The 16263-nt window shown below is 43.6% G+C and overlaps 2 protein-coding genes across 5 annotated transcripts; one reads left to right on the plus strand and one right to left on the minus strand.

Moving 5' to 3' along the window:
- Positions 1–861: 861 nt before the first annotated feature.
- On the plus strand, positions 862–9004 carry LOC117837064 (two-component response regulator-like PRR73). 4 transcript variants are annotated; one of them, XM_034716631.2, is made up of 12 exons: positions 862–1048; positions 1153–1245; positions 1357–1431; positions 1527–1605; positions 1705–2143; positions 5423–5584; positions 5688–5821; positions 5963–6148; positions 6529–6709; positions 6819–7251; positions 7333–8104; positions 8492–9004. In XM_034716631.2, exons 5-12 carry the CDS (start codon positions 1825–1827, stop codon positions 8600–8602), a joined length of 2298 nt encoding a protein of 765 aa, XP_034572522.1. In that variant the 5' UTR covers positions 862–1048; positions 1153–1245; positions 1357–1431; positions 1527–1605; positions 1705–1824; the 3' UTR covers positions 8603–9004. The 4 variants fall into 4 exon arrangements, with proteins under 4 accessions (XP_034572522.1, XP_034572521.1, XP_034572523.1 ...); XM_034716630.2 differs by having other exon boundaries at positions 862–1245; XM_034716632.2 differs by lacking the exons at positions 1153–1245; positions 1357–1431.
- A 4891-nt stretch (positions 9005–13895) lies between these two features.
- LOC117836609 (elongator complex protein 6) lies at positions 13896–15921 on the minus strand. The gene is made up of 5 exons (XM_034716077.2): positions 15598–15921; positions 14854–14920; positions 14550–14758; positions 14315–14461; positions 13896–14143 (listed from the first exon to the last, which is right to left on the minus strand). Exons 1-5 carry the CDS (start codon positions 15799–15801, stop codon positions 14021–14023), a joined length of 750 nt encoding a protein of 249 aa, XP_034571968.1. The 5' UTR covers positions 15802–15921; the 3' UTR covers positions 13896–14020.
- Positions 15922–16263: the final 342 nt, after the last annotated feature.

A 16263-nucleotide genomic window follows, 5' to 3' on the forward strand; every position in this document is an offset into this window, starting at 1 on the left:
GTAACCAGTGGCATTGGTGGGTAATTACCCACCAACTCCACGAGGAGGTTCAAAAGAGAGGTTTCTGGAGCAGCAAAAGAGGTGCTCCAAAACTCCACCTCCATTTGCACTACAGCTCCATGGAGTTGGCAACTCTATGGAGTTTTGGAGTTGGGGTGTTTGACTAAATTTTTTGATGGAGTTACTGGAGTTTAGGAGTGGAGCCGTGCCAAACAGGGCCTTAATTCGATCGATTCTTCGGCTTTTCTACCCGTTGCAGCATGGCTGGATGTAAGCATTGGTAAAATAAAAATTTGAAATACAATGGAGAACATCTTAAATTGGAAAAGTTTACCTTTTTTTCCGAAAGCAGCAAAGTTTAGTCCGGTGATGAGATTTATATTCGACTTAATTGGAAAAGCTCTTGATCACCTCCCACTCTGCCACTAGCCAGACCTGGAAACAAAAGCCAGCGAAGATGGAGGAGTGCTCTAGCTCCCAAATCGCTCTCCAGGTCCCGCTTAAACGCCGTTAAGCCCCCCGCCGTGACGATCTTTCCCTCCGAGCCGTGGGCCCCAGCACTCCCCGGACCCACGCCCAGCCCCACATACCCACCCTAACCCACCGACGTTGCGGGCCCGCTTGACTTCTGCAGCCCCACCACTCAGAGACTCCCAGCCACAGCGGACCCGCGCGCGCCGCTCCACGTGGGCGCGGGCGATCTGCGGATACGGGGGCAGCAGGGAGCGCGCGGCTTTAGATCTCGTCGGATCTCGGGGTGGTTGCGGGCCCCGCCCCCACCCCCTGCTCACCTCCACTTGCTCCACGTCACGGCGGCCTCTTCCCCTCCCCCGTTATGTACCGCCTGCCTCTCCCCTCTCGCTCGCCATCACACCACCCGCGTCGCCTCCGCCATTTGGACCCGCTCGCCGTCACGCTCTGCTCGTCCTCGTTTCCACACGAGCGTAGGTTCCACGCGGCCGGGTCTCTCGGAGGAGCGCGCAGCCCATGCCACTGGCCCCACTTCGTCGCCGCAGGGCTACGACTCCGCGTCCTGAGTCCCCGCAAGGTGCGCGTCGCGCCCTTTTGCTGTGGCTACCGAGAGCTAGCTCGCAAATTCAACCGCGTTGAGCCTCTTTTTTGCTGTTGAGATTTTCTCCCCTTCGAATTTAGCTGGTTTTGGGGGTTGTCTGTACGGCAAAGTCCCGGAGGCTCGTATCTGGTGGATCTCGGCAAGTCCGTTTCCTCGAGTGGAGCGGCTCGGAGGTGCTGCTGTTTCCTCGGTCGAGACAAGTTCGAAGTGTGCTGTTTGCTTTACTAACTTTTCCTGCTAGGTTTGGTCTGACGAGGTGTATCCTTTTTTTTTTCTATATTTAGCTCCCAAGGGCAGTGTATTAGTGGGATTGAAGGGAGACTGCTGCTTCTGACGTTCTGTCAATTCATACCAAATTTGTAACCTCCGCGAATCCTTAGTTTCTTACTTTTTCAAATCCCTGTATTGTACGGGTATTTTCTGTAATCTTAACGAGCTGCTTAACGATTCTCAGGAATTGGAAGCAACTGAATTTGGGCGTCACAGACACAGAGCACATGGGTTAAGGAAAATTTCTTCTAGCCCGGCTACAAGTAGTCCTCCCTGACCATACTGTAGAATAGAAGCTTATTCTGAGCATGTCTTATGTTCAGGACAGATTGGTCTTTGATTCCTGTATGTTTTCCTTGCAGATTCGTTGTTGGATTCAGCATATGCATTTCTGACGCCGACATAGGAAGTGCTCCACCATCTGTGAACTCCCTCTAGTTGCACAAACCACTGCTGCGCTCTCGCTCTTTGAATCAGGTTAAATGGGTAGCACCTGCCAAGCTGGGACGGACGGGCCTTCCCACAAGGATGTGAGGGGGATCGCAAATGGCGCCACAGCGAATGGCTACCATGGGGCCGAGGCTGATGCGGATGAATGGAGGGAAAAGGAAGATGACTTACCCAATGGGCACAGCGGGCCACCAGGCGCACAGCAGGTGGATGAGCAGAAGGACCAACAGGGACAGACCATTCAGTGGGAGAGGTTCCTCCCTGTGAAGACACTGAGAGTCTTGCTGGTGGAGATCGATGACTCCACTCGTCAGGTGGTCAGTGCCCTGCTCCGTAAGTGCTGCTATGAAGGTATTCACTGCAAATGACAAAGATAATTTCATTTGATTAAATTTGGTCACATACTTGGTTCTATACCTTCTACTAGATAGTAAACAAAGTTGATATTTCCAGCCTGGATTTATGTTGTACTCGAACTAGCCATGTTGCAATCTGTTCTGAAAAAACGTGTAGGATGTAGATTGGCATTGCTTGTTATTAAAATTTGTGTTTGTTATGCAATTGCTCGTTGCAGTATCTGTATACATATAGCCTAGTGAGTAAATAAGCTATGTCGATCTCTTTCTTTCCTCATTTAATGAGAGACTTTGCTTTTTTTTTTGAAATGAAAGACTTTGCTTTGGATGTCCCTCTTTTCTAGGACCAATGTGGGATTTTTTTCTTCAAATAATTGGAGTGAAGGGGTTCTTGGAAATCACCTGGGTTGTTTATACTTTGTGTATGATGCTTCTGTAAATAAGTATGTTTTTACATGGCACTTCTAAAATCAACCACATCTTGAATATCACCATGATATAATTTCTATATCCAACAATTAACTGGCATATCAATGTTCCTTAGCGAAAGAAGGTGCAATGGTGAATGTAACTGTCTAGGTGCATCAATCGATGGGTGTGGTATGCATGGTTAATCTCTATATATGTTTATGCATGGAATGCCATGTAGGTACGACGGGGACTGCATTTGGCTCATCTAGCCCCCTCTTCCCATGTTTAAACTAAAATGGTTTCCTCCTGCTAGAAATTGCAAAATGGTCCCCTCTCCCACTACTAAGGCAGGCCTGAGAGGTGGTATGTCTCATCTAATACAACCCCATAGCATCTTAGGTATACACTGATCCCATACGATGGCAGACCACCTGCCTCAGTTCCAAGTCTGGAGTGAGTTCTCTGCTGGGCAACCTGCTGTGAATTGGGAGCATGATCGGTGGGGCATTGCAGACTTGCAGTATGGTACACAGCAGGTAGGCTGTGACATTGCCACCCTGTGCCACAACACGTAATGTGACCTGGAGTACTGTATTACATAAGTGACACGTGTCATCTCCTGGGCCTCTCGTGGTGGGCCAGTGAAATTTCTTTTGCTGTTTATTAGACCAGGCTATTTGCATTTTAACAATTGACTAGGGATCAAGATTCAAGAGTGTCAAATCATGGGCGAATTTTAAATGCTCGAAGCTGGAAGGTGATGGTCGTCGAGGGGCTATAATTATTTCAGTCATTTACATGTGATGTTGGATACATTACTTAATGCCTTATTGTATTTTTTACTAGTTAGTATGTACCAAAGAAAAATAGTGTGTCCCTAGGCGTTACGCCGTTACCTGCAGGCTTCAGCCAACAATACCCCCTTGTCCAACATCTTAAGTCAACTCAATGGACTAACTAACTGGCTTTTGCATGCTTCCTTTTCGAAAATAAGCAATGGGAGTACTAACATTTTCTCATGAAAAGTTTTATGAACTAAGATCTTATCCATCAACTTCATTGGATCATGACTTGATCATCAAATCACAATCACCTGTAGTATATTATGAATTCCCTTTTCCTGTCCTAAATTACGGACTGAGTATCGGGTAGCCCTTAAAATGGGAGATGCAGGCCCAGGCCCAATACTTGCTCCCAAACCTGTAACTAGATCACATAGGGCATGTTGCCATTGCTGATGGTGCCATTTGCAGAGATGGTGTGACTTCTGTTGACATTTGTCCACTGCTTGTATCATGAGCATTGTTGTATGGCTTTTCCTGGAATTCCATTATGGAAAATCATCAGCTGTCAATTTAATCACATATCCTCATGGTAGGTGGCTAAAATCAAACGGGGCTTGTGAAAATATTTTTGGAGTTTTATATGATCAAGTTCACCAGGACATTTCTTTCTGGGTGGATTTGAAAAATGGCATTGGTGATTGGTATGGCTATAACATGTGGGCCATGTGTAATGCGCACATCCAATGGTATTGCCCAATATTGGCATCTTTGTGATGGTATTCACCTAATTTTTCAATGTATATTTTTTATTTCCATCTTGAACTTTGCTACCAATTGTATATATAGTTAGCATTATGTGACGTGGAAGGTTGAGGATGCACATTGTATAACTTACCAGTAGAAGTTAGTGATAAGCTGAAACTCGACCTGTGTGAAAAGTTGGATTAATATCAACTCTAGCTTAACACCACATATTCCTAGCAAACATATAAATTATTGTTTACTAATTGGAATGACATCATGTTCCTTTGTGGTATAATCCACTTGTTATAAGCAATAAGTAACTATGTTTTGTACTTAGATATACTGCATTTTGTCTCTTAGAAAATTCTAACATACAAGAATTGTGAACTTGGAATATATATTGCACTCTTTTCACATCTTTGCTCGTGATCACCTGGGTGGAACAGCTGCAACAATGGGACATTCCGATCTCATTTTCCAGCTTTATCTCAGTTTCTTTTGTTTTGTGTGTGCATGTTGGAGGAAGAGGGTTTTTTTGGGGGTGGGGTGGGGTTGGGGGGCTGTACTTTCATCTGCAAGTAGCTTTCCCTCTTCTATCATATTAGCATCAGCTTTTCTAATTAACAATGCAAATGTAAACTATTTTCTATTTGACAGCAGAAAATAATACTCTTTTATTGGATGTCATTTTGTTAGTTTGTTTATTTCATTAGGAGAAGTAGGTACACAACTAGAACTAGCTCTAGAGAAATCAATTAGCCCTTGACTGGAAGCAAAGCATGAGAAGTCTGGTATATCAAAGCATGGCTTGGTGTGATATATATGACAAGTGAAATGCATGTAATTAACTAATAAATTAGTAGCATCTATGCAGCTGCTTTCTGTTATGTTGCATTAAGTTCTTATAGTTGATCGTGGAACTTTGTTTTTGTCTTGCTAATGACCAAAAGCATATAGAGTGGTTTGACTATGATTAAACTTGAACTATGTGCCTGCCACTGTCTTATTTCTACGCGCCCTCCCACTGTACCAAAGTTAGCAGTGCACTGCTCCCTGACTAGTTTGTTACACTGGTAACCACCAGTTCCTGTGGTATGGATTTTGGATAAATAATACGTACATTCTTCAAGAAAATTTCATGGATATTGAAAACATAAACTGTATCCTTGATGTATTTGTTAACATGGCCAATCCATTTTATTCTATGTTCTATCCCTTGAATCATGTTTGGTTGTTAATCATGAGCAGTGGAAGATTTTATCTATCAATATCTACAATTGGAGAATTTTAGTTGTTTCAATGTTTTGACAGCAATTTATCTCCTTCCATTTCAGTTATCCCTGCAGAAAATGGTTTACATGCATGGCAACATCTTGAAGATCTGCAGAACAACATTGACCTTGTATTGACTGAGGTTTTCATGCCTTGTCTATCTGGCATCGGTCTGCTTAGCAAAATCACAAGTCACAAAGTCTGCAAGGACATTCCTGTGATTAGTAAGTAGCTTTCCTCAACTCCTCTAGTGCACATGAAATGTTGTCATGTTAATTATTTAGTTTAAATACTTTTAGCTGCTACACTGATGTGGTTTGCATGCAGTGATGTCTTCGAATGACTCTATGAGTATGGTGTTTAAGTGTTTGTCAAAGGGTGCAGTTGACTTCTTAGTAAAGCCACTACGTAAGAATGAGCTTAAGAACCTTTGGCAGCATGTTTGGAGGCGATGCCACAGTGTAAGCTGTTTGTTTTTGTTCTAGCCTTTTTGTTGGATATTAATTTCGCAGAACCATGATGCATAGTTTCTTTGACTCTACTTTTCGCTCTCGGTTTTCTTTGTGATTACTCATAATTAGATTTGCCTCTTTGGTACTCAGTCCAGTGGCAGTGGAAGTGAAAGTGGCATCCAGACACAAAAGTGTGCCAAACCAAATACTGGTGACGAGTATGAGAACAACAGTGCCAGCAGTCATGATGATGACGAAAATGACGATGAAGAAGATGACGACTTGAGTGTCGGACTCAATGCTAGGGATGGAAGTGATAATGGCAGCGGCACTCAAGTATGTGTTCATTAATTACCACTTGATAGTTCATTTCTTATTCTTACATATGAAGTTGGATTTGGATGGATAGGTAACCATATATACAAAATAAAGTTTAGTAGTAGAATACTACTTAGAACAAAGTTCATATATCATCACAAATTAGGTCGTAAGGTTATTTGTTCTGTGATATATCTGGATATATGATATTAAATAACCAATTTACATGCCACAGTTAAAGTAGGAAACTAAATTTATTTATCATTTGCATTAAAATCGACGCACTTGGTGGTAACCTTTATTTCTTGGAGAAGTAATATATTGTCTGTTAACATTCTCTATGTGTAGTATTTTTATGTTGTTGTATTATCATGTGCACAATATGTTCTAAAATGCAGAGTTCATGGACAAAGCGTGCTGTGGAGATTGACAGTCCACAACAAATGTCTCCTGATCAACTAGCTGATCCACCTGATAGTACATGTGCACAAGTAATTCACCCCAAATCAGAGATATGCAGTAATAAGTGGTTACCAGCTGCAAATAAAAGGAACAGCAAGAAACAAAAGGAGAATAAAGGTATCATTATCATATGCTCCACAACATCCATCGTATGGAAGAAGCAAACCTCTCCACAGTTCATACTTCGCACTACTGTCTTATTCAACCAAATTCCACGTTTTTGCAGATGAATCTATGGGGAAATACTTAGAGATAGGTGCTCCTAGGAATTCGACTGCAGAATATCAATCATCTCTCAATGATACTTCTGTTAATCCAACAGAAAAACGGCATGAGGTTCACATTCCCCAATGCAAATCTAAAAAGAAAGTGATGGAAGAAGATGACTGCACAAACATGCTGAGTGAACCAAATACTGAAACTGCTGATTTGATTAGCTCGATAGCCAGAAACACAGAGGGCCAACAAGCAGTACAAGTTGCTGATGCACCTGATTGCCCTGCCAAGATGCCCGTTGGAAATGATAAGGATCATGATTCTCATATCGAAGTGACACCCCATGAGTTGGGTTTGAAGAGATTGAAAACAAATGGAGCTACAACGGAAATCCATGATGAATGGAATATTTTGAGAAGATCAGATCTGTCAGCCTTCACCAGGTGCAAAACATAATATCAGTGTCATTACTAGATTATGAACATAATTGTAAGTTGCATGCTAACTCTTTCTGATTATGCAAGGTACCATACATCTGTGGCTTCCAATCAAGGTGGAGCAGGATTTGGGGAAAGCTCTTCGCCACAAGATAACAGTTCTGAGGCTGTTAAAACGGACTCTACCTGCAAGATGAAGTCAAATTCAGATGCTGCTCCAATAAAGCAGGGCTCTAATGGCAGTAGCAACAATAATGACATGGGCTCCAGTACAAAGAATGTTATCGCCAAGCCTTCGGGTAACAGGGAGAGAGTAACATCACCGTCAGCTGTAAAATCTAATCAACATACCTCAGCATTCCATCCTATGCCGCATCAGATATCACCAGCTAATGTAGTGGGGAAAGACAAAACTGATGAAGGAATTTCCAATGCAGTGAAAGTGGGCCACCCAGCAGAGGTACCACAAAGCTGCGTGCAACATCATCATCACGTCCATTATTACCTCCATGTTATGACACAGCAACAGCCATCAATTGACCGTGGATCATCAGATGCTCAGTGTGGTTCATCCAATGTGTTTGATCCTCCTGTTGAAGGACACGCTGCAAACTACAGTGTGAATGGGGCTGTCTCAGGTGGTCATAATGGGTCCAATGGGCAGAATGGAAGTAGTGCTGCTCCCAACATTGCAAGACCAAACATGGAGAGTGTTAATGGCACTATGAGCAAAAATGTGGCTGGAGGTGGCAGTGGAAGTGGAAGTGGCAATGGCACTTATCAGAATCGGTTCCCTCAACGTGAAGCTGCATTGAACAAATTCAGACTGAAGCGGAAAGATCGGAACTTCGGTAAAAAGGTAGCCTGCTTTCAGTTACATGCCTGTTGTAGCAGTAAGTCCTAAAATCAGTAATATAGTGGAAGGGCCCTGCGAATTCCACTGAGTACAGCGAGAAAGACTTGTAATGCTATCCAAATGGTTTGCATAAATATTATCATAAAATATGGAATTGATTATAACTAACCTCTACCTTCAGAGGAGAAAAAAATTGCTGGCTGCTTCCAAGTATGCCCTGATTTTGATAATGCCAGCACAAGATCACTGAAATAAGTCGAATTTCTGTTTTCTGACTGCATCTTTTTACAAGATTGCACATTGATGTTGTTTCATTTTTCCTGACTGCTGGCCTGAATGAAGTTTGCATTGGACCGTTATCTTCTAATGGTCTTGTCCGCCTATTTGCAGGTTCGCTACCAAAGCAGGAAGAGACTAGCTGAGCAGCGGCCACGGGTCCGTGGGCAGTTTGTGCGACAATCTGGACAAGAAGATCAAGCAGGCCAAGATATAGAGAGATGACACGGGACTACTAATATAACAAGGTGTCTTCGTTTGCAGATCTGAGAATTAGGCAGGTCTTCGCATTGCTGGTAGCAGCCCATTGATTCCCAACGCTAGAGTACTCCTCAATTAATAAGAGCTCCAGTTATCGTTTCTGTGGTTGACTTCAGATGATCAGAGTGCTATGGAGTCAAACTGTGTAATATCTATGAGTTTTACTGTGTATGCCGGTTTGCAATCTTCAGTTTCTCTTGGCCCTTCAGAGATATACTTGGCCAAGATTCTTAAGGAGCAAACCAGCAGCGGCATTGCTAATGGAATATGCATCAGGATCGAGCTGGGATCGTTGATTCGTTCAGCCATTCATTTGGAGATCGTGCTTTTGAATCAATAATAATCAATAAATATATGTTGGTTCTACTCCCTCTGTCAAAAAAAAAATACAACTCTTGATTTTTTTTATTTTAACCCTTTTTAATCTAAGTTTTAAGGTCAAACTAAAATTCTAAGAAGTAGTCCATTTGGTCATGCCATGCTGCTGCGCTAAAACATGTGGCGCGACCGGTGCTCCAGCTAGCGCGGCGTGCGTAGGGTGGATGAGCTTACTGCTGACTTAGCCCATTACACAGCGGGCTCGTCGAGCCCCTCCTTTCTTCCTCCTCACTTCCTCCCTTTTCCTCCTAGCCCTAACCCGAGCTCTCTCCCTCCCATGACGCCGCCCCCACTCCTCCCCCTATAGATCCACTCCAATTACTTCGGGAAGGTAACTCATCCACTCTAACCAATTAGTTTTTCTTGATCCATTATTTTAGTTGGATTTGAAGTGGTTAGGTTTTGTGTATGATTTGAGTTGCATAGGTGGACTGAGTACGAATCGGCTATGATTAGGTGTGCTGTATCGGGTAAGTGGTCGATGGTAACCCCTTCTTATCGTGTAGTTTCTCTTGCATGGTAGGATTTCGAAGTGTTAATTGTGGGTAAATTGTTTTTTGAAAATTCTTCAATAATGCTTTCAAGATATAGTTTTTCTATATGTTTGGTAATGCAGAAGTCGTAAGGAAATAGGTGAAGGTCCATGTAATCAATTTAATTTGGTGGTTGTGTGTAGATGGATCGTTTAATTCGTTTTTTCTCGGGTGGCACGATTGATGATAATTGATAGTTTGTAAGAATGAGGCAACAAGTAGCAAGATTTGATAATCCTCCAACATTTGATGATATAATAGGCCGAGTTAATTCTTTGTTCAAAGTTGAAAATGAGGAAGAGGATTTAAAAATTCGTGGAAGGTTTGATGCCGGTGACAAAAGATCTCACTATGTATTGATGCCTCTTGCATGTGATGATGATTGGTTATTTTACAAAGAGTTGGTGAAAGGTTCTCAAGTTGCTTGTACCAAGTTAATTGTTGATGTTTGTCCTCGGTGTATGCCTCATAGCGATGAGCCTATCGAACACTTAACTCAGGAAGATGTGTTACCGGCCAATGAGGTTGATGAGAAAGAGGATGATGAAGAGGATGGTGATGATGATAGTTCTCATGGTTGAGATGGTAGCGGTGATGAAAGTGACTTCGATACATGTAGAGTAAAAAATGGTTTTGATGTTGCCGACTTGGAGGATGATGAGGATAAGGATGATATATCCGTGGGCTCTGAAGAAGAACAAAGTAGTGGCGAAGATGATATTGGAAATGGTGGTGAAGAACAAGTCTCATTTGTTGATGAAGCAAGACCATCAATGAAAGGGTGATAGAACCAACTCCCGTGGTGCAATCAATTCCAACTCCGGGAAAACATCTTCCGGATCCAAAGGTAGGTCCTCAATGTTGGCAGCATCCATTGCAACCTTGAGCTTCAGGCGTGTGTTTTGTTTCAGCCAGTCCAAACATTGATTGAACGGCCCATGACGGCATACAGCCCTGCCATAATCCCTGTTGTTTGCTCGTAAATTCCATGTGTTGATTGCATGAATGAGCTTCTTCTTCCCATTCTTGGCACCCCTTTGCTTGCGACGATCGATTCTACATTTATTTAGTAAACCAACAAGGTTAGATGGTTACAAATTAATCAATTGAATAATTTTAAGGTACGTACCGGTGCAGGTCTTGGCCTGTGTTGTTATACTCTGGAGGGCAAGTTTGAAGTTTTCCAAATTGATGCATCACCCTATTTGGAAGATGGTACTCGACAATATAGAAGCGAATTAGGGGCAAACAGATTGTCAATATTCTTCATCCATCTTGCACATGGAACTAAGCTCCATCTCTTCAACCTCATTCCTACTATACGGCTGCCAAGTTACCTAGATATGCAATTTGAACTCTCTAAGCAAATGTGTTTTCCTATAAACACTCTATGACATAGATGGTAGTAGTGAAAAGATATTGCACTTACATGGCTACTTCTAAGGCAGTCAATGGTGTTACTGTAGTCTATGTAACGCCATCCTGGGTTGTCGTGGACGGTAGAAACGTTGTTCCAAAGATACTCGACAGTAGCCAAGGATTCATCACCGTCATATGGCAAATTCTGCAACACATTACCAAATTGAAGGTTACTAAAATAACAAATGCTTGGAAACAAGATATATTGGGTTGCATAGCACGTACACCATATGCGTGGCATTTTGGCCGACCTATTGGAAGGCGCTCCCACATCTACAACCGGAGAAGGTAGGCACACCCACCAAGATTAGCATTAGTCCTAGTCCTCCTACAGGCATCACACATCTAACGATACAACCATGCAAGAGTTGCAGGACCCTAGCTATAAGTTCGAATGTTCTCCCACTCTTGCGCAATGATTGGTAGCCACATCCAAGGAATGGTGTTCCCGCTACAATCGGGGAATAGGAACCCAGACACCATATGCCACAACCATGCACGAGCGTACCTAGCAACAACTCCCTCCTGAGCAGCAGCGGGTGGGCGATGACAAAGTGCTGGACCAACCAAGCCAAACTCACTCTTGTAGTTTTCCTATCCTTCACATCTTGAGGAGGATCTTCAGGACAGACTCCAAGCAACAAATGCACCATGTCCCTCCATCCAATCGGCTTTATGTTCCCAGTCACCGCTCGCCCATCCACACGAAGCTCAAAAAGCATAGATATGTCCTCAAGTATGATTGTCATCTCATCGGAGGAAAGGTGGAACGTGTGTGTCTCCAGCCTCCACCGGTCGACTAGCGCTGTCAGGGTAGCATTATTCATCTTCGATAGCCCCACCTTCACCAATGTTGCAAGCGGGAGGAAACCCGCCCGTTGAAGGTACGGGGCGTACCTATCATCCCACTCTAAAGGAGTGTGAGTGTGGGGTCGTAAAGGGTTCAAAACCTGCAAACAAAAATTTATTATCAACACATCATTAATATCAATCCTTCATGACAAGATTAACTACAACTTCATAAACTTGGAGCTCACATACCTCTACACGCTCTTCAAGCTTCCTCCCATGGTGGTGCTCATCGTAGAATATCTCAAGGAGTGGACATCGCAGATGGTGCGCCATCATTCTAAATCAAATATCAAAATAAATTTTAGAAACAAAACTTCGACCATATGGCACAATTCATAACTTCTACATTTCCATTAACATCAACCAATCTATAATCACTTTAATATGTAGTAACCAATTCATAGCTTCAAAATCTAAGCATTAGTTTTATATGAAAACATATGTAGTAAGCAATAACCATTTCTAATCAATTCTAATATGCTACATCTTTATTAACAAATAAACTCTTCCATTACTAACTTCTAAATTTCCATGAACATCAATCAACCATTTTTGAATTATGAATACATCCTCAAAGCTACATTTCATTTATTCATGCTCTCCAATATAACTCAACATCTGCACCATCAAAATTCGTCTAAATCCGAACATGCAATAGAAACTACACGATAGACAAGCGTTACAATCGATCAATGCAACTATACAACGCACCTAACAATGCCCGATTCGTACTCAAACCACCGTTCCAACCCAAAACCGAACCTAATCCTAGCCACTTCAAATCCTACAAAAATCACCAAATCTAGACAAAATTAGATTGGAGGAGGTACCTTCAAGGAGCAATTTTCCCCGATTTCCCCTCGAATCCAGTGGGGGATGGGGGGGATCTAGAGGGGGAGTGGGGGGCGCGTGGGAGGGAGAGAGGGAGCTCGGGTCGGGCGGAGGGGAAGGGAAGAAGTGGGGAGAGAGAAATAAAGGGACCGGTGGGCCTAGCTGTTATGTGCTGAGTCGCGCCACGCTACCTAGTGCGACTAAGTCGTGCCAGAGCATGTGGCGCGACTCAGTCATGACAACTCAGCTGCCAGCACGACCACCCCCGCGTGCGCCATGCCAGCGTGGAGGGCCAGTCGCACTACATGTTCTGGCGCTGTCGGTGATTTATACCGGCCATCTACCGAGGGGTACCCGAGGTAGCAGAATGTGTAGCGGGGGATCGCCGGACTTGGAACTTGAAGGTAAAAGCGAGGACACAAGACACGGATTTATACAGGTTCGGGCCGCCGGAGTAGCGTAATACCCTACGTCCTGTTTGGGGGTGTTTGTATATTGCGCCCTGCGCTTGGGTGTTGAGGTGTGACCTGCCGAACTAGGTACCCCTGCCCTCCTTTATATAATCCAGGGGGCAGACTACTAGTCGGATTGCAAGGAGGAGTCCTAGTAGGATTACACGAGATGAGTCCTAGTAGGAGTTTGACTTCTTCCTTCCTTGCGCGTATTGGGGATGTATCCCCGACAGGCGGGACTCAATTATTAGTCGCGCCAGGTATTGTGGTGCGACCAAAAGGGCTACTTTTTGGAATTTTAGTTTAGCCTAGGTTGTTTTTAAAATTTTAGATTAAAAAGGGTTATAAAATTCGCAACTCTCGCTTCTCGAGAAGTCAAACAATTTCAAATTTGACCAAATTATATAAAAGAGTACTAACATTCACATCTCCAAATAGATTTAGTATGAAAATATATTACATGATTAATCTTTTGTACTATAAATGTTAGTACTATTTTGTATAAATTTGGTTAAATTTAAAGTTGGTTGTCTTCTTAGGAAGCGAGAGTTACATTATTTTTAGGACAGAGGGAATACTACTTCCTTTGCATTCCTCTTTAGCTGTTGTTTTTCTTTGTTTTTGCTCTGCAAACTCTTTCCTTTCGTATATAAATATAAATATGACACAAGTAGGGGCTTGCCGCTTGCCCCTTCTCATTCCTTAAATAAAAGAGAGAAGGATGCAAAATAGACCCTATTATGGTAGGTCAACCTCGATGAACTTGGCTGTAGCGAATGCTTGAACGCAAGCTTGTGAAGGAAAGGATTCGACGAAACTTTACTGAAATACTACGTAGGTTAGCAGATGTCATGCAAAGCATAGCAACACCAGTTATCACAACAAAAGTCATCTCTGCCAGTATTACAAAGTACTCCCTAATGTCTGCTCCCTGGATAAAAGAAGTCCGCACCATTTTCCTTCACTTTAAAATGGAAATTCCAAACCTTCTGCGCTTTTGCCCTTTGCTCGCTGAATGTACCCTTGTTGACCACCGAAAGCTGCACAGACATGTCAACGGCTTCAGAAGATTAACATCAGAGTAAAACAGAGTATGCCGAACATTGAAAATAAGACGAGTAGTGCAAGTTCATCGAATAACCAGCTCAAATGAAATAAATTGAGCCATCACCGATACAAGCATATGTGAACAGGATTAAGAAAAAGCTAACCTGTCCATGAACATCAGCAGCCAAGCCTGTGCTCAAAGGTGCTGCTTTAACCACAAGATCTGCAATGTGGCGCAAATGTAAAAGAAGACCATTGTTCTCCTCGCCTGCATATATATCCTCGTGGACGAGGATCACCAGCGAGCAATTCTGCCAGGACATAAATAAGTGAAACAACTTGAACACAACGTAACAATTAGCAAAACTACTGACATTTTTTCATCGACCGATCTTTTACCATCTCAGATGTAAGAGTCACACAATAATGCAAGAAGTCCAGCACATTGTCTATGGAACCATGGGCCGCAACTTCCAACAGTGAAACATCGTCTATCACGATGGTGAATTGGCCTGCATTTTCTCCACTCCTGGTTGCCTCCGCCACTCTTTGAATTTCACTGTACAGTCGAACAAAGCTATCAGCAATGGCGCCATCCCTAGCTCCACCTGCAGTAAAGGAACAGACGAGATGGCATCTCTCCAGTTAGTAATCATCCAAACATTATCTGGAAAGAACACAAGGTAATAAAATGGTTGCTTGCCTGGGAATGCTTGCAATTCAAAGAAATGAAGCCTCTCGTTCCTCCTATGCAGGGAAAGGTTACATCCCTAGCAAATTTCAGAAGATTAAAAAAAGGTAAAGCTGCTATGTAGATTTCAACTAGCAGAGAAATCCAGCATGCACTTTCCAATAAAGCATCCAAATCAGAGTTTACAGAAACCGAGCCCTCATCGTACTGATCCAAATTGGAAACTAGTGCATTTTATCAATTTTAGAAAAGACCAGCCTGAACCTGGGCTCGCTGGTACTCTGAATTGCCTAAGTACATGAGTAATTGTTGCTAACGAATGAACAGAACAGATATAGCAACTGGAAATATATACAGTCTAGCACAGGTTTTGAACACTACTAACTTGCAGAGTGCACTGATAATAGATAATACCAAAAGGCAACCTTCCTACAATTCCCAAAGCCGTTGGAAAGGGTGGTCTGAGATGCCTGATTACACATCTGACGAATAGCATGCCAACAAGAGCCCAGAAACACCCTTCTTTTAACAGCAAGATCAACTAGGATCCTATCAATTTGGGTCTTTAATCCCAAGATGATCAATGCTCATTGTGACATGGACAAAGATGCACTAAGCATTTAAGCACACGTAATATGTGCGCTAATGTAACAGTGAAACTAATATAGGCAGCTAGGCATCCGAGCTAAGCAAAGCTGGTTAGCACAAAACGTGTTCGACGAAATGCCAGTGAGGTGTAGAGGGGGTGAATCGCACCATCTTGCGCAGGATTCGGTCGTAATGGGTGAAAGGCTGCGCGAGGGCGAGGAAGGCAGCCGCCCCGCCGCCGGCGAGCGCGCGCTTGAGGAGGAGGTGGAGGACGAAGGCCCCCGGCGCCTCCACGCAGTCCTCTACTACCACCAACCGCGCCGCGGAGCCCATCGCCTCGGTCAGGAGGTCTCCCCCTCCGTACTCCTCCATGGTCCCCTGGGTAAACACCCTTCGCCGGAGAGCGAGACTGGCGGCGGCGGCGGCAAAGGAGTTTGAGAAAAACAGAGAAGCAGGCGCCCACAGAGTTCGGACACGGATCGGGGTATTCGGGTGTAGCCAGCCGTATGATTCGTTTTGGACGCCTGGATGGCTGGATCAAGCCAACTGGTCCCTCTCCTGGTACGTTAGATTAGTCTGAAGGCGTACTTTTTGCAAGTAATACGGATTACACAACTCAAGATAGAAGGCGCATACTCAGGTGGTTGCGTCACCACTTAGGGCTAGTTTGGCAGCTCACTTCCCTGTGGAGTTCCCGGCCTTTTCCCCTCACAGGAAGTTCACGCGTGATCTTTCCGATCCATTTGGAAGCCTGCTGCAGGGAGTTCTTCGACCCGAGCGAGCCCAATTATCCGCGCGGAAACGCACCCGATCTGCTGAGGTCTGGTATTTTTC

This window comes from Setaria viridis, chromosome 9 (genome assembly GCF_005286985.2).
Source record: "Setaria viridis chromosome 9, Setaria_viridis_v4.0, whole genome shotgun sequence".
NCBI classification, from domain to species: domain Eukaryota; kingdom Viridiplantae; phylum Streptophyta; class Magnoliopsida; order Poales; family Poaceae; genus Setaria; species Setaria viridis.